Raw genomic sequence first — 24,282 nt, 5'->3', positions numbered from 1 at the left:
GAGGTCTTTGAGGATAAGGGCTGTTTTTGCCTTTTTTTTTTAATTGTTGTTTGTATTCTCTTCAGTTTGTACAGTTCATGGCATATAATAAATACTTAAGTGTGCTTGTTGACTGACTGACCCCTCCATATGCTACATCTGAGGAAACTGAGGCTGAAAAAGGCTAAATTACTTGTCTTGTCACTCAGGAATTAAATCTTAATAATAGCTGACAATTTTCAAAATGCTTAAAAAATATCTTCTTCGATCTTGACTGCAACAATTAGGGGGCAACTAGGTGGCATAGTAGATAGAGCACTGAGCCTGGAGTCAGGAAGACTCATCTTCTATAGGATCTTATAATCTAAAACAGAAAGATATACATATCTTATTTTCTCCTACTAGATTGTAAACACCTTGAGGATATGGCCCGTATCTTGTTTATACTTTCATGGTTCCCCATTGCTTAGTATTGTACCCTCTCCATAAATACTTGATAAATGTTTGCTTAATTAAAGTGATGCCTCTTTGAGGTCCTGGAAGCTACACATTACTTTTTGAGGTTTATTCCTCAGAAGGAATCTGATAATAGGATGTTCCGCTAAGAGTCCTTCTTATTTACCTCAAGTTCATAGGATTCTTAATAAAATATTTTTTAAAAATTGAACAAGTAATCCTAACAGCACTCTACTTGAAAAGTCTTTTCTTGCTTGAATGCAGCACTTTCTATGTACCAAGCACTGTGCCAAGTGCTGGGCATACAAATACACATGTGATATGATCTCTGATCTTTAGAAGCTTACATTATAATAGGGAGAGACAACACATACATGGGAGGGTGTCACAGGAATGGTGATTTGATCTTTTGTGCATTTAATTAAAATCTCTTTTCCAGGAACAGTGATGGAATTAACTTTATTACTCTGCTCAGGGGAAGAAGTGGAAAGCAAATGGTGGGTGCATGCTATAGCAGTAGGTCAGATAACAAAGATGACCAGGGTGGCCAAGATATGGAATGTAGTCTGGGGCTGACTAGACATAATACACTAGTTGTCACCAAAAAGACAATGTAGTACCTGAAGGTTAGAACATCTTGTAATAACCACTATGAGAGGGCATACTGGGTAGAGAGCCTTGGAGCCAAGAAGACTTGGATTCAACACTTCCTTCTGACACTTACCAAATCTATGACACAAGACAAGTTCTTAATCTCCCATTGCTTTAGGAAACTGTCTAAAACAGGGGAATATTAACTTTTTAAAAAAATTTTTGCCATGGATTCTTTTGGCACTCTGGAGAAGTCTATAGACTACTTCTCAAAAAAAGTTTTTAAATACTTAAAAGAAAATGCATAGAATTACAAAAGAAACCAATAATAATGAAATAGTTATCAAAATCTTTAAAAACAAGACTATGAACTCCATATTAGGAACTGATGCTGGAAGTTGAAGAGAAGATACTATCCTCGAATTGGTAGGGCAAGTTTCCTCATTTAGTATCTCTTGATACCAATGAACTCAGTATAGGGAGAGACTTTCATTGCCTGGACTGTTCATATATCTTCTGACTCGCTTAACAAAATCTTTGAAAGTCTAGAGAAATTCTTTAAATTGAAACAATAACCTTCCTTTTAGATCCTGCTGTTTAATAAATACCACTTGTTTGGCATGACAGTATCAGCAGCTGAATTAGGACCCAAGGAGAAAAAAGGGCCAAGCAAAAGATGAAAGCTCATATTTCCTAAAGCTGATTCCACTGCTACTTTCAGTCACCTGTCAGCTGAAGGAAAGGTTAAAGAGCTTAGCAGTAATTGGTAAGGTTGTTAATGTCAAGTGATTCCTGCCTTTTTCCCCCTTCCCCTTAACAAGGACCAAAGTTAGGCCTGTTCTAGGGCAGCTGTCATTCTCCTCTTTCTGCCATGAAAGCTAGTATTTCTATACTGCCTCAGTAACAATCTCTCAATTTCACTGTACAAGGAAAGGAGAGAAGATAGGGCAGGGGGATGTGGAGAGGGGAGGAATCTGTTTTAAGAAAAAAAGAATGATATTTTCCTACCTTGATTGTTTCATTCCAAAGCACCGTTTTGGCAAAAGGCTGCATGCAGCCATGTGGGAAGATGGATAGCTGTGTATCAAGATTGATAATACAATTCCCACAGAACCTCCCTCAGTGCTGAGGCTGTATGTGCCTAAATTGACAAGATGGTCACCAGAGGCTTGGGATATGATTTTTGTCTCCAACTCTAGTTTTTATAAACCAAGTCACCTGTCATACACTTTATTTTCTTTACATGCAAAATCACATTAATTTTGAATGTGTCTAGTTTTCTAGAAATTGCATGTGTTTGTGTTACCAAATAGCTGGAGTCTAGGGTACCACAAGATCAGTTGGGGAGGGATCACACAGGGAAAACTTGTGACTAAGGAACACACCTCACTTAAAGTCCATGTATCAGGGTCCATTCCTGCTCTGAGGCTGCAGAACCAATAGGTAAGTTGATTTTTTTCATTGAATCTTTTGCTTCTTTATTCTCTCTGCCCTATTTCTTGATGCTGGACAGCTCCACTGAACTCTATGCATCTCTTTTTTTCCAATGAGTTTCTCGACCACAACCACTCTGCTGTGCTCTCTCTGCTGACCTTCAGTAACTGCATGGATTCTTCTCCCCAGGAGGAAGGATCTGTCAGCTCTTTAGCTTGATAACACCAGAGACCAGATTTAGCTCATTTGTGGTGAAAACTCCAGGCAACTGGAGAAACCCTTAGATATCTTTGTCTGTCTCATGAACTTATTTTCTCTTTTTCCTTCTTTGACTCAATTTTGCTCTTCTCTGAATTGGGATTGGAAATATCCCTCCCTATAGTTTCTCTCATACCCCTGTACCCTGAAGATAATTTCCTCAGGATCTGTCTAGTTAACTTCAAAGGTTTAAAACTGGTTAAAACTATGATGGGGGTATTTCTTTCAAACTAAATAAGTCCTCAGTTCTACTTTATATTCTTCATGTTCCATGCCAGGCACTGCAGCTGGACAGAGTGGGAAAGAAGGGACTGATGACCTTTGCCTATTATCACCCTTTTCTCCCAGTAATAGAATAAGTGCCATCTGTTCTGTAATTTGGATACAGAGGTCAGTCAATGAGTATACTATGTGCCAGGCATAGTGCTAGTAATACAAAGAAGCCTCTTTGCTGATTCCTCCTCTTTAGTCAAGAGAACAATAATGAAATATAAAATGGGTATGGTGGATCTCATCATCTCAAAATTAGAATGATTCAACCAGGCACTCAGGACCTACCCACATATCATGAAAGATAACACATCTCCACTTCTGAATTGAAGCTTAGCTTAGGAGAGGAAGTGGATCTATGATTTTGTTGGTACAAAGAACTCCAAGTTAAAGAAAATTTCCTCTATCAATGTTGATTGATGAGATCTGGGATCTCCTTTAAGTACCCTTACATAATTCCACTTCTAACACTAGTAGAAAGAAGGTCAATATTTTCTTTTTAATTTGAGTGTTAGAGCATTGCCTACAGCACTGAATGCTTAAGTGATTTTTCCTGGATCACACATCAAGTACGTTTCAGAGGTGGAACTTGAATTCAAGTCTTCCTGTTTCAAGGCAACTCTTTATCCACTATGCCATGTTATATCTTGGCTTATACCATTTTTAATACTGCATCATTCAACACTTCCATCTTTATAGAAGCTTTTCTAAAAAAGTGCTTCATTTTGTCCCCTGTGTAAACATCATATTCTACCACTGATCTTTGTCTTCCTTTTTTTCCTAAATGGATTGTTTGCAGCCTGAACCCTAATTATTCAATAAACATTTATCTTGGACAAAAAGAACAAAACTGTATAGGTTTCACTGGTTCCATAACATACTTTTCTTATGTAGATTCAAAAAGAAGCTGAAGAATTTGGAATTTCCTTTTTTAGTTCCTAACCTCAAGCTAAAACAATTGGAAAATAGAAAACTTGGTTTCTGTGAGCTCTTCTGCCTACCCAGGGGTCCTTTAATCATATTTCTAGCATCAACATTTTCTCACAGAATTTTTTTGCTGGTCAGAGCCAATACTGCTTAATTTTAAAACTTTGGATAAAATAGTTTTCATTCCACATGCATCTTCTTTGCAGTAATTTGCAATCTTTTAACTAGATAGAGAAAAAAAAAGTCATCTTTGGATCTGACGCATAAAAGGGACTTTTGCTGAGTAGCACCTATCATATAGAGTCCTGTTTTTTCTTTTTCTTGGAATATTAAGCATACATCTGCAGGAATCTAATAACACATGTAATTAGAAGTAAAAATTTTAAAAGCTAGACACCAACAGCATACACACATACTATTTTTAAAAAGTTAGGAAAAATTTTTTTTTTACAGATTACTTAGAACAATGTTCAAAAATCATTTCTTCTGTGGCAGTGGATATCCTTTTTCATCATTGAGTTGTCTTGGATCCTTTCATTTCGGATAATAAAGTCATTTACAGTTGATCATGTTACTTTATTGCTGTTAGTGTATATGACATTCTCCTGATTTCTGTTCACTTCACTTTGCATTGCTTAGCCAGTCTCAAGTGGATGGATATCTCTTCAATTTCCATTTTTTTTGCTACCCAAAAAAACTGCTATAAATATTTTTGTTCCCCGCCCACCACCACTATTGACTAGAATTTTTCTCCTTCACTGGTACCATTATAAAGCTGAGACTCTGAATTACCTCTAGTGGAATAAGCTAGTGGTGGACTACTATAGTGCTATAAGAAATTAAGAAATAGATTATTTAAAAGATACTGGAAAGACTGATGTAGAGAGAAGTGAACAGAACCAGAAAAACAAACATTTTTACTGTCACATCAATATTTTTAAAATGAACAATTATATGAACTGATGGATAAAATAAACAGAACCAGGAGAACAAGTTGTACAGTAATGATAACATTGTAAAGAAAAGCAACTTTAAAAATTATAAGAACTACAGTGACTATTCAAGGGTCTAGAAGACAAATGTTGAAACATACTATCTACCTCCTGACAAAGAGGTGGTGGCTTTAGAGTGCAGAATGAAACACATTTTGTATACTGTGGAAAGGAAATTAATATTACAATACAACCAGTGAGGGTATTTGTTATAATCATGTATATTTGTTACCAAGAATTGTTTGTTTGTTTGTTTTGCCTCTCTATCTCTCTGTAGGGAACAGGAGAAAGAGAGTATAGATTTCATTAATGAAGAGAAACTGTTTTAAAATAGGGATCCATGAGGGAAGAGAAGAAAAAGAATACCTGTTGTCTGATGGCCATTTAAAAAACCTCTTGAATGATTCATTAGCAAAATATTGATTATGTCATTTTTGGGGGGAAGCCATGATAATCCATAGTGAAGACATAATTTATGATGTAAATCTTGAAATTTCTCAGACTTGTGAATGTTAAAAATTTCTACATTGAGGAATCCTCCATTGGAACAAATTTCCTACTGGAAACATTCCCCATTTTGATGTGAGAACTTGCCAGGATCAGAAATGAGAGGACCTCTACTCCACCTGTACTTAAGACTGCTTTAGGGGAGAAAACTCCTTGCTAAACAATGAAAGTACTTGGACCCATGCTTATAATAAGGCAAGGAGTTCTTTGAGCCATGCCTGTTTTTAGAATTGATATAATGGGATGCTAGGTACCTATAAAGGTCAGGCAGGTTTTCTCTTAATGGGATTAGTCGACTCAGCTGTGTTTTCTCTGGTTCAGACTTACTGAGGGGATTAGTCAACACAATAGTCTTTTCTCTGGTTCAGACTTACTGAGGGGATTAGTTGACTTAGCTGGAATTCAGATAGGCTGTCTTTTAGAAGACATCTACGGTGATTGGTAGATGGAAGAACTTAGGGGAGGTGACATAGGGAAAAAAAACCCTATATAAGAAAAGGAATCTCTTGAGCAAGAGGAAGGCTTGGAGATAGGATCCTTGGAGATAGATCCTTTTGGAGGAGGCCCTTTGAAGATCTCTTGAGAAGAAGTCCCTTGGGAGGCTGACTTTGGCTGGAACTTCCTTTGGGGAGACTCTGTTCCCCAGACATCCTTGCTTAAGACAAATCTTGTGGTGAGTGATAAAAGACTGACTGACTGATCTCTCTCTCTTAAGATTCAGGTCTAGGCCATGTTGGCTTAAGGCCCTTCATACTTATTTCCTTTTTCTCTCTTTCCTTTAATTACTCTTTGTATTATTAATTAAAATCTCTATAAAACCCAGTTGACTTGGGTATATTGAATAATTGGGAATATTTCCCTGGCGACCACCTTATATATTTGATTTAGAAACCAAGACACTGTAGTGAAACATATTTTCTGCAGTCAAATTTACTCACCCTCTCTTATATCTAACACAGTTTATATCTTCCACCATTTTAACTCACTACAGTTTACAACATCAACCATTTTAATTATAACAGTTTATGGCTTCAACTCTTTTAACTGCCACAGTTTATGGCAGACAACTATTTTAAATGTTACAATGACAGGGTAAAGAAGGTTTCCCACAGTGATGAAATCATGGATTCACCAAATTACCCTAACATAATTCTTCTATTAACTCTGGTTACTTAGAGGAAGGCAGCAGCAAAGGAAGTGGTTGTTTAGGGCTGGTTAAATTTTTAGGGGTCTAATTTCGAAAATTTCCTAAGGAACTCAATGTGTATGACTTTTCCTGATTTGATAACATGTGGCATAATCTCTTATACATAATCTACTTAGTTCTTTGTTGTAAGGGGTAAAGTAGGGGGTTTTGACTGAATATATTATACTAGTGGTTACCAGGGATTAATTCAAATCCTAATAAAAATACTCAAGTCAGTTTGGGAATTTTATGGTGGTTTAATTAATATAGAGGGAAGGAATTAAGAAGAAGAAGAGAGAGAAAGGAGTCTAAGATTTCTCTGACCTAGCCTAAGCCAAGGGAAGTTCAGAGAACTCAGCCATGAGGCCTACTCAGAAGATTAGGGGCTTCTTAAGAGGATAGTATTTTGGAAGGTAAAGGAAAAAGGTATCAGCCTAAACTCACTCACCTAGCACACTCACAGCAAGCCACCAAGACGCCAAGACCCAAGATGCCAAATGCTGCCCAGCACAAAGAGCCAGAGTCATATCTCCACGAAAGAGCCAGCGCCATGTCCCCATGAAAGAGCCAGAGCCATGTCTCCAGGGAAAGAGCCACAGATAGGAAGTGATGGAAAATAAATAGACCCTTTTTTACATCACTTCCTGCATCTCACACGTACCAAAGGTAGCTTAAGCTTGACTTAGGACAGCTTGGAGGGTCTGTCAGTTGTTTCTTATTTGTCACTTGCTAACACATGTCTGTCATAGGCTATCCTACTCAACACTTAATCCTTAAGTAGGGGTGTATACATTCCTGGTTGATAGACTAAGCAGGGTGGAGTAAATCTAAAATTCATGTTATTGATAAATAAGAGGGTTGGCTATAATGTGACATTAAAAAAAACCCTCAAATTACCAAATGAAAGTTGTCCCTTTCAAAATGGGTCACATTATGCACTTTTTCCAATAAGGGTGCCTCCTCCAATGAAACTCCTTTTGGAAATATCTTTAAAACACAGATAAGTTTTTGTACAGATTCCAATTGGTAGCAAATCCTTGCCTTTTGGTAATGGCCTTAAGTTTTTAATAACTACCAAGAAGTACTTGGAGACACATCTATGAATTAAGTGGGTAATCAAGTTGGGGAGTATTGTTTTGTGTCAAAAATGAGATGTGACTTTAAAGTACCTTAATTAGATTTCTATTGTGGCTTGCAAATGAGTCTTAATAGAAATCTCCCCAAAATGGACTGAATAATTTTGATATCACTAGAATGAGCATATGGCCTCCCCAAGTGACAACTTCAGTGTATTTAGTTAAAATAAAAGGGTCTCAAGTCTTTGCAGTTCAACCTTATGTAGATATTTTTATTGTAACACCCAATTAGAGAAGCTGATATGAAAGCATAGTGCATGTTTGTCACAGGTGGCATAGTGGATAGAGTGCCTATCCTGAAGTCAGGAAGACCTTCCTGTGTTCAAATCTGTTCTTGTACACTTACTAGCTTGTGACCCTGCACAAGCCACTTAACTCTGTTTGCCTTAGTTTCTCCTCTATAAAATCAACCATAGAAGGAAAAGGCAAACTACCACATTATCTTTGCTACAAAAACCCCGAATGAGGTCATTAAGAATTAGACACAATTGAAAAATGAATGGACAACTATAAGATACTCAAAGATTTTTGACAATAATTGAATGCATTCAAATCTAGCTTAGCAATTTTTAGACTATCTAGTTTGTAGGTGATTTACTTAATTCTTTGTGACTATTTCTCCCCTGTCTTCAATTAGAATTATTTTTGTTTTCAGTAGTTTTAATATATTTTTGTTGTTCAGTTGTCTCAGTTGTATTCAACTTTTGGGGTCCTCCATTTTCTTGCAAAGATACTGGAGTTGTTTGCTATTTCCGTCTCCAACTCATTTTACAGATGAGGAAACTGAGGCAAATAGCATTAAGTGATTTGTTCAGGGTTGTATAGCTAATAAATGTCTCAAGCCAGATTTTAATTTAGAAAGATGAGAAGAAATGTCAACTAATGTAAATTTTAGGATAAGCAAAGCTATCTTAGGAAGGCACTACCAAAAGGTACTTGAAGACACATATATGAATAAAGTGGTTAATCAAGCTGGAGAGAGTATCATTTTGGGTCAAAAATTAGATGTGACTTTAAAATAATTTAATTAGATTTCTGTTTTGTCTTGCAAATAGATCTTAATAAAAAGTCCAAAAGAAGATCTCACTAAAATGACTTGAAAATTTTTGATATCACTAGAGTGAGTCTATGAGAGTATGTATATAATACTAAAAGTAGTATAATATATATTTCTATATATCATATATATTTAGCATAACTACTAAAAGTAGTATAACATAAACCAAATTTATTGATAATTAGCCTATTCTAATGAAATGATGATTTTGTAGTACTCTAAGATTTGCACAATATTTTATAATCAAATATAAAATAAATCTGTGAGTTATCTTTATTGATGTGTCCCTCCATGAAAATTTATACTTGAGAATTGGCTACTTTGACTTTAGGGATAGGGCCAAATAGGATAAAAGGAGAACCTAAGCGGGTACCATTCTCTCTTCAGATTTGAGTTTAGCCAGACTTATTGACTTATTCTTTTCTTGTCTGTCAGTGATTACTGTCCCTATGAGATGATGTTTGTCCTTGTTTTACTATTTGTATGATTGAATTGTTTCACTATCCCAAGACAGAAAATACTTGGAAAGGGAGCCATACTTTTCTGGATTTACTTTTAGTTCATTGTACTAGTATGTGATCTACCCTATTTCTCAAACTTTCCAACAAACAGAGGCTAATATGGTTGTCAAAGTTTGGTCCTCTGACCATGAGATCTCAAAGATGAAACACTTGAAAGGATATCATCATTCCCTGGTCATTTTCACTGTCCACTGAAGTCATGTTAGATCCCTAAGAGTAAGTCTAAGTGGATTGATACCAGGTCTCATCAGGTTGGACTTGGATCCTACTTCCCCGACTCTATCTTCCTGCCTACAGACACGTGTAACATGTATTCTCACTAGGGATAGAGTATAGCACAAATCATAGACTTTCTGTGGAGTCTGGTGTTGTTTTTAGTGTGTTGGCATGGTAAAAATACTATTTTGGTCAGTGAAATCTTTAGTACAATGAACACTTTACTCATTTATGTGTTTCTAACAGATAGGTCCATTACTTAACTGATTCTGTTCTCAATGTATGAATTATTCTTGGTAGTTTGCTGTGAAAAGCTATTCATGGTTAGGTGTTAAGTGCTTATTTTAGACCAACTCAGTTAGGAATAATTTACTTAAAGAGGTGTTCTATTCAGCAACAATTCACGAACTATTTATTAAATGCCTACTATGTTCAAGGTACTAGACAAGGTGATGGGGATACTAAGATAAAATATAATGCAATCTGTCCCTGAATTTGAGAAGTTCATTTGTACTTGGAGGGATATGATATGAATATATAAGAAGGTTCAACGATGGCAAAAATGTCCAGACAAAGTGCTCAAGGAATATTTGAGGAGAGAGAGAACATGCCCCATGTTTTAACATGTCCCATGAGGAAAGGTTACTCAGAAGAAGTAGCATCTGTGCTGAGTCTTAAAAAAAGAAAAGAATTTTGAAAGGTAGAGGTGAGAGGAAGTATTTTTTGAAGGACAGACTATGAGAAAGTACAGAATTGGTAAAATTGAAATTTGTGTTTAGGCAACAGCTACAAGAGTGATTTCATTGGCATGTAGGATGCATCAAGAATAATGTAAAATAAGGCTGGAAAAGTTGGCTAAACTTATGATTGTGATGGATACTACACAATAAGAAAGGAAGAGCAGATTAATTTTTTTAAATGGAAAGACACGTGAAATTATGAAGAGCAAAATAAGCAGAACCAAGGCAACATTATATAAAGCAATAGAAATATGACTTGAAGAATAACTTATGTATGTCCATCTCTAGAGAAAGAACTGATAAATAGAAACAAGCAGGACTTAGTTTTATATATGCATATACATATATGTGCACAAAATAACATATAAGTAATATAATTATAAATATATAGTAATGAATAAATAAAAATATATATTTAGTCAGATGATGCCTTCTTTAATGCAGGGAGGGGATAGAGGAAGAGAAGGAGATATTTAGGAACTTTAATGTTACAAACAAATTTAAAAAAAGAAAAATACAGTCAGCCCTCTCTATATTATGGTTCACTTATTATGGCTGTATCATTGGTTTAAAAAAATCTGATCCTGTATCGCGGAAGTTTTGCTATATTGCAGGATTTTGTAGATGAATACTGTACTGTGCTGTACACAGTGGAACTGCAGTATGCCACTACTGTTTGTGCAAGTTTGCCAAAGTGAAATTGTATATTGCATGTTATTGGCTGAAAGGTGACCAACCCCAGCATTGTGTTCTGTATCCTGAGCACTGATTGGCTCAGTGTTTATAAGAGTATGGGAAAGATTAAGAAGAGTGTGAAAAAGGTTTATAGGAGAGTGGGAAGGGTTTATTAAGCCTCATATATATATATGTATATATAAATAATAAAATAAAAATAACGCCTCTACTTTGTGGATTTTCACCTATCTTGGGGGTTTCTGGACTGTAACTCCCTCAATAGGTGAGCAATTATTGTAGGTTGGAACCAAATTGTAGAGTGACTTAAATATTAGCCTAAGATCTTGGATCCTATTTTATCCTATTGAGTATAGGATTTTATGTAGAGGGGTTTTTGTTTTTATTTATTCACACTCTGTCAGTCATTGTTTGTCTGTTTATTTATAGCAGGGAAATAACATTATCATATTCATGCTTTAGGGATTTGGGTAGAAGACTGGAGAAAGGGAGAATACTTAGTCTCTGCCATTATGAAACTCTAGGCCTAGAAATGAGAATAAGACACAAATATAGATACTATAATAAACAACAGTACAGGATAAGTGTATTGGAGAGTTTCAAAATAAAGTGCTATAATCAATTAAATGAAAAAAGAATCTCCCCTGGCACATAGGAAAGACCAACATATGAAAGTCATGGACAAAAACCAATTTTGATAGAAAATTTCAGTACCTCCATGCTGATAAGTACATAAATGCATCAGAGCATCAAAATGTCATAAAAGCAATAAGGGCCATTAAAGCATCTTTTTTTGGGTGGAGGGGAACAAATGATAAATGTCATCAAGCATTTGAAGGGCTATCATGGGGAAGGAGGAGAATAGAATCATTTTGGCAATGTATGGGATGGGTTAGAAGGTCTCTGAGGGCTTTTATAACTCTGACATTCTACACTTGCTTTTGTGAAATGCTGCTACTGAGTCACTGCATGCAAATTTGTTTTCAAGAAGCTTTGCAGGACAGATGACTATTGATTGCAGGAGGAATAGGGATAAATGATAATCCCCAGAGGTGACTTTAATCAATAGCTTTAACCTTCTCCTTCTTCTAAGTTATACCAGTACTGGATTTAAATTTAAATGTTGCCTCCTTATTTTTTTACAGCTTTTTGATAAAGATTCAAAGAATAAATGGTTCAAGGAGTCCAGAAACTAGTTAGTCAGATTTCACTATGTCTGACTTTTCCCATGTTATTGTGAGGGAACTATGAGGGGGAGACAATTGAATGAGATACTAAAGGTTGTTCAGCCTATTTATGATCTAGCCTATATTGTAATTTCACTTTTACTGTATTTATCTTCCCAGCTAGATTGCAATCTTTTTGAGGAAAGGGACCTTGTATTGTGATGATGATGTGATAAGGAATAAAAAAGAATGCTTTACATTTTTATATGACATGATGAAAAAGGCAGCATATTTAGAATCATAAGATTTGAGTGTGAATTCCGGGTTTGAGCCATTTGCTAGTTGTATGATCTTGTTTGAATCTCAGTTTCTTCCTCTGTAAAACATAAATACTACTTATCTTGCCAGAATAGTTGTGAGGGAAACCCTTTGAAAACTGAAAATCAGCATGTGATTATATTGTCATAAGATTTTATAAAGTACATTATAATTTATAATACTCTTTTACATTTACTAGCTTATTTAATATTTAGTCTGCTCCTGCAATATTTAATATATTCCACAAGGCCTGGCTCAAATATAGGTATATAGTAGCCCCTGAATAAGGGCTTCCTCAATGAAAGGATGAATGTTGTAAATTCTTAATGATACTGATATTGATTAGTTAGGTCATGTGGACTATTTAAAGCAACCAGGTTGCATAGTAGATAGTGTTGAGCCTGGAGTCAGGAAGAACTGAGTTCAAATCCAGTCTCTGTTACTTATTAGCTCTGAAAACCTTATCAAGTTACTTAACCTCTGTTTGCCTCACTTTTCTCAATGGTAAAATGGTGGTAATAATAGCACCTACCTTCCAGAGTTATTGTGAAGGCCAGATGAAATATTTGTAAAGCACTTTGCATAGAACCTGGCATATAGTAGATACGACATACATGGTAGTTATTATTATTAATTTTAATTAATTAAGCTCAAATTTAATCCTCTTTTATCAAGCATATTTTTAACTGTCTCTTTTCTCCATCAGAAAATCTATGCTCAGAAAAAGAAAACTAATTTAAAAACTAACTTAATTAAGCTAATAGGGTAAATTTGCACAAACAAAAGATAAAGAAGGCATTCATAATATAATGAAATGAGAGTCATTTTGGTTAGGATGCATGTTGCTGTTTCTGCCTAGCATGAAATATAATTGAGTATTGACTGATTCTTATTATTATGAACCTGGGATTTGTAGAGAATTCATGGCTGGGGAGTTTCTTCTGAAATGAAGATCAGTTCCTCTAAAACAGGGGTCCCCAAAATTTTTACACAGGGGGCCAGTTCACTGTCCCTCAGACCGTTGAAGGGCCGGACTATAAAAAAAAAACACACCAAAAAAACCCAACTATGAACAAATTCATATGCTGTTGTCTGGGATAATGGAGGCTGTAGCACTGGCTGTGATGGGCCTGCACACCTTGCACAGACCCATCACCATCACCACTATGCCAGGCAGCAGTATACACAGTGTGGAATCCCCTCCCCCAGATCGCCCCTCACCATACTGATGCCTTCCATTGTGCAGCCACATAATCCTTTGTGCAGTGCCTCGTTCTCATTCAGTTACTCTCAAAACAAGGCGCCATGCAAAGGATTCTATCACCGGAAGTAGTACTGTAGTGAGCAACGCCTCACTTTGAGGTGCTGCCACATACACTGCTCCTCTCACTGACCACCAATGAAAGAGGTGCCCCTTCCGGAAGTGTGGTGGGGGCCGGATACATGGCCTCAGGTGGTCCCATATGGCTCAGCAGGCATTGTTTGGGGACCTGTGCTCTATACAGTTTTATGGGATCATATGGTGTCTCTGAACATTAAGGGACTTGTCCATGGTCCTATAGTCAGTGTGTTAGAGGCAGAATTTGAAACTATATTCTCCTGACTTGACTTCAAGACTCCTGCCCCACAGACTGGGACATAGTGTTTCTTATTGAATATTTTAATTCTATTTCTCTGTTAAGAAGTTAAGAAGACCATTTTTTCTCCCCATTCTTCTAGCCTCCAAGAGAGAGAGCAGTCACTCAACTTGGCCATTAAAGAAACTACTTCTAAGGTAAGTTCTCCAGAACTACCATATTTATCAACTATATAAAAATATTAACAAGTTGATTTCTTAAATTATATCTGAAATTTGAGAAGATATGAGTGCAGGTTATAAAAGGTATTATGGTAAGGGATGTCCCAAAGGTAGCAAAAGGGCTGTATTCAATAACTATTACAATGTATATATACATATCATACACATACACACAGATACAGATACACCCACTTATTTACCTTGGAGCAGTTAGGTGGTACAATGGATAGATCCAGAGCCAGAGTCAAGAAAACTGATCTTCCTGAATTCAAATCTAACCTCAAGCACTTAGTAGCTATGTGGCCCATGGTAAGTCATTTAACCCTATTTGATTCAGTTTCTTCATCTAGAAAATGAGCTGGAAAAGGAAATGATGAACCACTCTAATATCTTTGCCAAGAAAACCCCTAATGGGATCACAAAAAAGACTAACAGGACTGAAGTTATTGAACAACAACAACAACAACAACAACAACACACACACACAAATAATATTGTTTGTGTCCTTTTTAAAAAAAAATCTATTTCTTGTCTAAACCAGTGTCAGAATTATAGATGTAGAAGATATAGAAGAATTTACAACAGTAAGATAAGCTAAAGGAGGTAAGCCAGGAAAGCTGTCTGTGGCTGTGTTTCTGGTTTGTGGCTGCTGTAGAAATAGATTTATTGGCCTTTCCATTAACTATATCTGTCAATTTTATGAAATGGGAAAAGGTACCTACTATTCACAACTGAATTTCTTTCCTTTAAAAGACTTTTGGTATGGGAACAATTATGAGAAATTAATTACTTTTCCTACAAAGAGGATAATGTTTAGACATCTTTACAAATGCAGAAAAATGATAAATGGTATATTTTCCAGTCCCCTTGTTATTTTGAGAACTAGTCCATCTGCCTTTTATAGTTAACACTCTAGGACTGTAATTTGATCTTGAAAGAATTTACTATTTTCAGCAAGCATATGAGTTAAACAGTTTCTTAAAGTGATGGGAAAATGTTATATTTGGCCAAAATAGACAAAAATTTCCATTATATTGTAAGGTCCTTGAGAGCAGGGACTCTCTTTTGCCTCTTTTTTTGTATCCCCAGCTCTTAGCACATTGCCTGACGCCATAGTAGGCACGATAAATATTTATCGAGTTGAATTTTCTGAGTAGACCAGAAATCCTGGAAAAATATTCTTAGTATAAAATCCCTAAGTGTAGATAAACTCTAAAGTGAGACCAGATGATTATGAATGATCATATTAAATTGTGACCAGAACTGTTGGCACAAATCATTTTTCTTAGGCCACAGATATGGGTTGACAGTGGACTGATAAAGGTGGGAAAAGAAAAGGCTGGTTGTCAGAAGGTGAAATAACTGTCACTGAGAATGGAGGAATTCTATCCCTCAAGCTGGAGGAGATACCAGAGGCCAATTAGCTTAACATTATTAAATGTCTTAATATTTGTTAAGCACTTATAGTGCCTGGTACATGGTAGGTGCTTAAGAAATGTTTATTTCTCCTCCCTTCCTTCCTCTCCACCTTTCCTTAACTCCTTCATTTTGTAGGTGAGGAAACCAAGACTGGGAACTTATATGACTTATCCAAGGTAAAAAAGTTGTAAATATGAGGCAGGATTTGAGCCCAGACCTTCTGACTATAGTTTTATTATACTATGCTGCCTCCAGGTGAAAGACTATCTGCATTTGGAGTTGACATCTTAATACTCTCTGCATTTAGTTTAACACACACACACACACACACACACACACACACACACACACACACACACACGCAAATCACCTGCCCCTAGATTAAATAAGGCTTCTCATGAATTTATAGGAAAAATATAATCACTTTGTTTCATTGTCTTTTAGACTCTGAGAAATGGAAATGGAGGAAGGTGAATGAACAAAAATGAGGGTTCACTTTTTAGTTAAAAATGCCAGATCTAGTTTGGATATTGGCAAAAACTTGGTTTAAGGCCCTGGTTTTATGTTCCCTTGGATGGTCATTGAACATTTCTCATTATGTTGATTTCAAGTCAATAGAACCCTCACAAGTCAGAAAATAAAATTATTTTTGTAGACCTGAGAAGACCTGGCAATCTAGAGGTCCAAAGTTCTATGTGTAGTATGTATGGCTTCCATTCTTAGGGATTTTAGGTAAGTTTCTAAAAATGGCAACTTTGGTCCAAAGGAAGTTAGGCAACTTACCTAACCTCTAACCCTTCTTTGGGATTTTAGGTAATTTCAAGTCTACTTAGAGATGGCTACTTTGGGTTAGAGATCACTTATTTCTTTTCTAATGGAGAGTTTAAATGTCCCTTCCACTCAGTACATTTATCTACCTATTGTGACCTGCCCAAAGCTGAGGTAATTAAGGGATGAATGAGATGGGAGAAAGAGTTGAAAATAGACTATCTGGAGATTGGTGAAGATTAGATTAGATCCAGCAGCGACTAAAAGTATGTACAACTGCAATTTAATAAGGAGATTTATAAATCTCATTTTATATTAACAGTGACAGCTTGAAAGATAGATTTGTTCAACAAAGGAGTGGCTGACCCAATTATGATTAACAGAAGCTGTTAACTAAAATAAGAAAGAGTGTACATAAATTAAATGAGACATAAGAATTATGGCCAGTGTTTTAGAGTTAGCAGAAATGGTCTCAACTGCTGTAGAAACATTCCTAGTTGAGTGACTATAAAATGTAATTCAGCTGGGCTCTGCATGATTCCCAAGAGAGAGGGCTGGAGGTGCAAGGGTATCTAGGACATCTGCATTGTAATTCAAAATACTGGAACACTGAAAAATCTCAGGGCCATAGAAGGTTATTGAAATGTATTGTTTTGGATGCATCAGTATTCTAACATTGCCAGGATTGGCTTTGGTTTGGAGAAGAAGCTGCTATGTGTTCCTTTGGGTCCCTAAAAATACTAGAAAGCCAACAGCCACTCCTTAGAAGAGAAGATTATGAGTTTGTAAGGGGAAATGATGGGTGATTTTAATCAAGATTGTAGAGGTCTGCTCTATATCTAAAAATAATCTCAATTTTTGTCTATAAGGACCAAAGCAATTGAAGTTATTTGTGTCTGGAGAGATCTAGACTTTTTTATTCAATGGGACTGAATATTTGTTTTGGGCTTTGTGTCCCCAGTTGGATTAATTTTAGCTCTTGAACACATCTAAGATTTCTAATGAGAGAACATAGTTGCTAATTCCAGGGCTTTTCATTAGACCAATGTCTTTTGTGCAGTGAGAAAACATTCTTATTGGCTTACCTATTGTTTTTCAATCTGTATTGTCTTTTCTTTAGGGGATGTTTGTTTGCCTAGTTGTCTTTTCCCAACTTGAATAGATGCAGATTGAATCAGAGACTTCTTCTGTGTTCAAAAATAAGACAAAGTAAAGGAAAAATAAGAAAAAGATACCTGGGATTGAAGGGTTTTGTTGTTTTATGAAAAATCAGAGAAACAATAGAATCAATGTATAGAGTGGTACCAAAAATTCTAATGATGAAGCCTGCTCATTTTACTGAGACATCCTGACTAATTTATAAAATCTATATTTTTGGGCAAATGGAATGCCATCAGCATCAACTAAAATGGGCCACATTTCAGTATAGCCACTGGGAGTCTAGTTTAAGTCTGCTTCCTGATAAGGGTAGTCTCTCGATGCCATTCTGATTTTATAACTTGATTATTGGAATATGGGGTTTGATCATGGGCTAGCCCAGTATGGTTTTTTGAGTAGTTTCAATTGAGATCCCTAGGTAATAGAATGCTGAGTTCCATTTGTCAACCCAGAGATTTTCCAGAATTTTGAGTGGATTGTTCTTGACTTTCTAGAATGAATTATGCATCCTGGCTGTCTGCCTCCATTTAGGTTTGTACAAGTCAGAAACTCTGCAGTACCTTGAGGAGGAAAGTGAATGAAATCGAGACCCAACTACCAACCTTGCTTGAAGCCAAAATGCTTGCTGTTTCAGGTAAAGTGACTGGGACATTGAAAATAAAGGGAAGTTGAAAAGGAACATTTAAGGAGACTCACTTAAAAACAGTTGTTGATAAGACTTTGAACTTGGTCTTGAGGCTTTTTAATCAGCTTGATTTTATGTTCTGTTTTGAGTGGTATTTGCTTTTTGCTGGTCCTAACTTAAAGATCTCAAAGCACTTTCTTTTTTATTATATAATATTTCATTTCCCCCCAATTACATTGTAATAACAATTTTTGGTTTGGAAGGATTCTCAGAGTGCTTTCAGCTTTTGCTGCTCCTAGGATACCATCTTGGCTCTGTCCCTTGTAATAATAATTTTTAATATATTTTTTGAAATTATGAGATCCAAATTGTTATCTTCCTTCCCTATCGTCCCTCCCCCCACCCTGAGATGGTAATCAGTTTGATCTAGGTTATACATGAGTGATCATGCAAAAACATATTTACATATTGGCCATGTTATGAGAAAATATATCAAATTAAAATCCCCAAATAAAAACTAAGACAATTAAAAAAGCAAATAATAGTATGCTTTGATTTGCCTCCAGATTCCATCAGTTGTTTCTCTAGAGGTGGACAGCATTTTTCATCATTTCATCGTTAGAGTTATCTTGGATCATTGTATTGTTGAGAATAGCTAAATCTTTCACAGGAAAAATGCTGCTGTTATTATGTTCATTGTTCTCTTGGTTCTGCTTGCTTCACTCTGCATCAGGTCATATTTTTCAGATTTTTCTGAAATCATCCTGCTCATCATTTCTTAGAGTATAGTAATATTTCATTAATACAATCATATACCATAAACAAAATAATTTGTTTAACCACTCCCCAGTTGAAAGACATCCCCTCAATTTCTAATTCTTTGCCACCTCAAAAAGAGCTGCTGTAAATATTTTTATACAAGTAGGTCCTTTCCCCACTATTTTGATCTCTTTGGGATATCAACCTAGTAGTGGTATTGCTAGATCAAAGGTTATGCACAGTTTTATAGCACTTTGGCAATGGTTCCAAATTGTTCTTTAGAATGGTTGAATCAGTTCACAACTTCACTAACAATGTAGTTGTGTCCTGATTTCCCACATCCCCTCCAGAATTTATCATTTTCCTCATATTAGCCAATCTGATAGTTGGGAGGTAGTACCTCAGAATTGTTTTAATTTGCATTTCTTTAATCAATAGTAATTTGGAACATTTTTCAACTGACTATAGATATTTTTGGTTTTCTCATCTGTTCATATCTTTTGAACATTTATTAACCTGCAATCAAGGCATTTTAAATGGAATCTTATAGCATTTCCCCCATGAAAGAGATGTTGAAAAAGCACATCTTTAATATTAAGGTTTCATGTAGGTGAGTGTAGGTGAGTGTGCATGCATAAAGTTGATTAGCTTTATTTACTTCTTTGTTTATTCATTCATTCTATTTGCTCACTCATTCATTTACTTGTTTGTTTATTATCATAGCTTAAGTTTCTTGAAGATGTAGGAGCTATATTTCCTCTGAATTCTACATCATCCCTGTAGCTCTTAGCTTGGTGTCATGTACCTGCTGTTTCTTAATTAATATGATTTGATAATTTTCCTTTTTCATAGATGGAGAAATGAAGGCATCATACATTAAAGAGTTATTTCTATTGATGAGACCATTCATGGAGATGAGAACAGCTCTTAGAAGTTTGTCGGTCCATTCTGAATGTTTAGGGAGACTCCACACCTTCCTCATTTGATAATTACTAGTCATTATATTTCAAAAGGTCCATACACCAGGCACTCTGAAAACATGTAACTTTCTGTTTGTAGAATGCTTCACAATATGCTTTCACAAGTGCTGTTTTATTTAATCCTTCCCAAAACTCGGTGAAATTGGTAGCTGTCATTTGAGCTTTGTCCTTCATGGGACCATATTATATTTGGAGAAACTAGGTGGCACAGTGGATAGTGTCAGGTCTGGAGTCAGGAAGACTCATCTTCCCGAGTTCAAATCTGGTCTTAGACACTTAGTAGCTGTGTGTCCCTTAGCAAGTCACTTAACCCTTTAGCCTCAGTTCCCTCATCTATAAAATGATCTGGAGAAGGGAATGGCAAATCCCTCTAGTATTTCTGCCCAGACCTCCCCACCATGCCAATCAGGTCAGGAAGAGTCGGACATGACCAAAAAATGACTGAACACATTGTTCTATTTGGCAGATGAAGAAACTGAGACACGGGAAGATTAAACTTCTTGCCACAGGATAGTCAGATAATTAGAGGCATATGATTAGTACCCAAGTCCTTTGACCCTCAATGATCCAAGATTCTTAACCTAAAATCTGTAAACTTGTTTTAAAAATATTTTTATAACTGATTTCCTTTGTAACATTATATATTTTATGTGAGATGAGATCCATAAGACAGAAAAATGAGTAATATATTTAGCACTAAATCTTGAAAGCCACACCTACAGAAACCCTTGGTAGAGTGAATAGAGTATTGGACTTAGAACCAGGAATACCTGAGTTCAAATTCTGCTTTAGATGTTTACTAGCTTTGTGACTCCAGACAAGTCACTTAATCTCTCTGGCTCTCAGTTTTTGACTTAATGGCTTCTTGAGGTCCCTTTCAGCCTTAAATCTATGATCTTTTAATTTTTACTAATGTCCAGCTTCATGAAAGATTGAATGAAATCGTGAGAAACTGGTTAGTTCTATAATGAAGACATTGAGAATTTGCTGAGTTTTGTAGGTTATACGAGCCCACACACAGCTCATCTTCTTCAGAAGAACCATAAAAATTTAACAAAAAGGTATAATAATTACATGTATGGGTTTTAAATGACATTTGAAAATGAAATACAGTAATTGGCAGCTTCTGTTCTTCAGATCATTAAACAACTAATGTTGGCAGCTAAAGAGCAATTTGGTCCTTGGCGCAGTCACGCATGTTATTTACAACCAGAGAAACAGTGAAATGTGAATGTGGGGCCGGCTTGTAACAGCTTTCCATGTCATTTACTTGAAATTACTGCCCCATTTACAAGGAGGGGGGACAAGATTGAACACAATTTTGATTCTGAGTTGGACTACTTGTCTTTGTTAATCAGTCAGTCTATTCCAGTGCCTTTCCATTAACAGAGGGTGGCAGTACCTTGCTCTAATGGGAAGCATATTTTTCAAATGTCCAGGAAATGGTCATTCGCTATGCCAAGTATTGTATACATACATTGTATGTATGAGCGCACTGGGATTGAGAATTTTATTTTATTTTAATTTAATTTTTAAAATTTAATTAATTTCATTTATTATATATATATATAATATTTATTTTATTATTTTTAATGCTTTAATTAGTTGGGAACCTGGTGATTCAGATCTTTATTGAAGTTTAAGTGACCACCACCACCACTTTTTTTTTTTTAAACCCTTACCTTCCATGGAATATTGTGTATTAGTTCCAAGGCAGAAGAGTGGTAAGGACTAGGCAATGGTGGTTAAGTGACTTGCCCAGGGTCACACAGCTGGGAAGTGTCTGAGGCCAGATTTGAACTTAGGACCTCCCATCTCTAGGCCTGGCTCTCAATCCACTGAGCTGCCCAGCTGCCCAGCTGCCCCCATTTTTTCCCCCTTCATTTAATAGAAAGTAGGAAATAAAGAAAAAAGTTCAGTTTAACCTAGAGGAAAAAGATGAAATGGGAAAGTGTGCAAGCCAATTATCTATTAGTGTCACAGTATATGCCTTAGGTTATAGATATACAAGAGAAACAAAGCAAGAACTTTTAAATTCAAGGATAGAATTGGATAGAGAACAAAAACATGTAGATATGAGAAATAACTCAGAGTAATGAACATATGGAGTACACATAATTGAATTAAGGTGCAGCCTGTAAGGGTTAATGAGGAAAGGATGCCAGAACCAGTGATTTGAAGGTGGTAAAGGACTCTGGATTGGTAAAGATGAGGCCTAAATAATGCTTCAAGTTGGCGTGATAAATACACAGAAATGGAGACGTGCAGGAATAAGTTTCATTCAAGTTTTTTTCAATTCATTCATTCATTCAAGAAATGAATAAGTTGTTTAAAGGACAAGCAAAGAGAAATGCTTGGCTGGAGTAGAAGTCTGGGTTGAGGGGAATGAGAGTGGCCAGTCTCAGGCCAGGTGGTAGCCAGAGGGCACGAGAAGCTTGGCACTGGCCACTTGGGAAGTGACTTTGGGTGACATCTCTTGCATTTGTCTTCTTTTTGCAACTCCCACCACAACCACTCTAGCTCATATCCTCATCGCCTCCAGCCTGCTAATTGGACTAACCAATCTCACCCCTCAGCAATCAGTTCCTATATAGCTGATAAATTGATGTTCCTAAAACATAGTTTTGACTCCTCCTCCTCCTCCTCCTCCTCCTCCTCCTACTGCCCATAATGATAACAATAATAATAATTGGTATTCATATAATGTTCTAAGGTATGCAAAGTGTAGAGAGTCATGTCTGGAGACTTTGAGTCAAGAGAATTTGGGTTCATCTGGCCTAGCTGTGTGACTCTGAGAAAGTCATTTAACTCTGATGTCCTTGCCTTTGCCAGTCTTCTGTCTTAGAATTAATACTAAGACAGAAAGTACAAGATTTTTTTTTAAGTGTACAAAATGCTTTAGAAATATTATCTCCTTTTATACTCACAATTACCCTGAGAAGTAGATGCTCTTATTACCCCCATTTTACAGATGTGGAAACTGAGGCTGACACAAATGAAATGATTGACACATTCACCTAACTGATCAAATGTCTTGTCAGTTACATTTTAGAACCTTCTAGGGAACTGCTCGCATTCAGACCCACGTTAGTTGCAGCAGTTCCTCTTTGGAGCATGCTTTCTTACCATTGTCTGGTGGAGGCAGCTGTTATCCTTTGGGATGGCATCATTTCTTTTCTTCTAAGACACTTTCACATGACAGGATATGACAGTGGAATTATAGGCCATTTCTTCTGATGTTCTCTTTGCTTATTTTGCCACACCCTTTAAGATGTCAAAGCAAGTTCTAAATCAAAATGGTTCACGATAAACATTTTGCTTCAGAAACTGATCTCATTGTATAACAGTTCATTTTGGGGAATGACGAAGGACTTTAGATATAGAAACTTTTTCTTTTAGATTGGGAGTCAAATGTAGATATGGTTAGGAGTAGGATATAGGAGGGTATAGTTCCTGTATGTCTTGAACAATTCATATTTCCTATGCCTCTATTTTATCATTTGGAAAAAGGGAATGATGCCACTTATTATTTCCTCAGATTTTGGAAAAAAATAAATATAATTTCAGTCAGGGATCAGGATATCCTAGAGGTACATATTGGATTGGAAAGATTCTCAACTTTGGAAATGGTAATGGTTTGATTTGAGTGTGGTACCTCTTTATCTTTGACCAATTTATTTATTTTTTATTCTGAACCTAACCAGTACCAAACAAAGTGAGCATTTTCATCTACATCACAGAACAAAAGGAGAGGCTTATACATGGAACTGAGGGTCTCTTCTGTAGATATTATTTTCTTTTAAATATATGATAAATGCAATATTTAACTTTTAATATACTGCTTGTCTGGAATTTCTATTGCCTGCCTTCTATCCTCTTCTCATTTTTTTTGGGGGGGGGGACTGACCTTATACTTAACTTTGTTTTCCTTCTCACTTCCTCCACCCCTGCCATTGAAGAACAAAAAGTAAAATAAAGCTCTTGTAACAAATATGCAAGTCAAGCTAAACAAAGACACACTTTGGCCTAAAACTATGCCTCATTGTGCATCTAGAGTCCATCACCTTGCTGCCAAAAGGTGGGTAGGGGGCATCATCATTTGAACTCTGGAATTATAGTTGATCACTTCATTGATTGGGGTTCTAAAATTTTTATAGTTGTACACCTTTGTCTTCTGATTGTCACATTTCCCCTTTCTGGCATTTTCTCTGTTTGGTAGGTTTAGAAGAATGATTCATATATTCAGGGAAATTTTATTGCCATTTAATTTTTTAAAAAAAGCTAAACTCTATCAAATAATTTTCCCATACTTTACATGTTTTAAGACC

General features: G+C 36.1%; 1 protein-coding gene across 1 annotated transcript in view; it reads left to right on the top strand.

Moving 5' to 3' along the window:
- Positions 1–24,282, top strand: part of DISC1 (DISC1 scaffold protein) — a 478,298-nt gene that overhangs the window by 177,881 nt on the left and 276,135 nt on the right. The window contains exons 8-9 of the mRNA XM_056814629.1: positions 14,167–14,221; positions 18,122–18,224. Coding sequence (XP_056670607.1) covers positions 14,167–14,221; positions 18,122–18,224 — 158 coding nt within the window. The remainder of the gene's footprint in view (positions 1–14,166; positions 14,222–18,121; positions 18,225–24,282) is intronic.

Source organism: Monodelphis domestica, chromosome 2 (assembly GCF_027887165.1).
Source record: "Monodelphis domestica isolate mMonDom1 chromosome 2, mMonDom1.pri, whole genome shotgun sequence".
Taxonomy (NCBI): Eukaryota; Metazoa; Chordata; class Mammalia; order Didelphimorphia; family Didelphidae; genus Monodelphis; species Monodelphis domestica.
The sequence above is the reverse complement of the archived record's forward strand: the minus strand, read 5'-3'. Positions and strand labels throughout refer to the sequence as shown.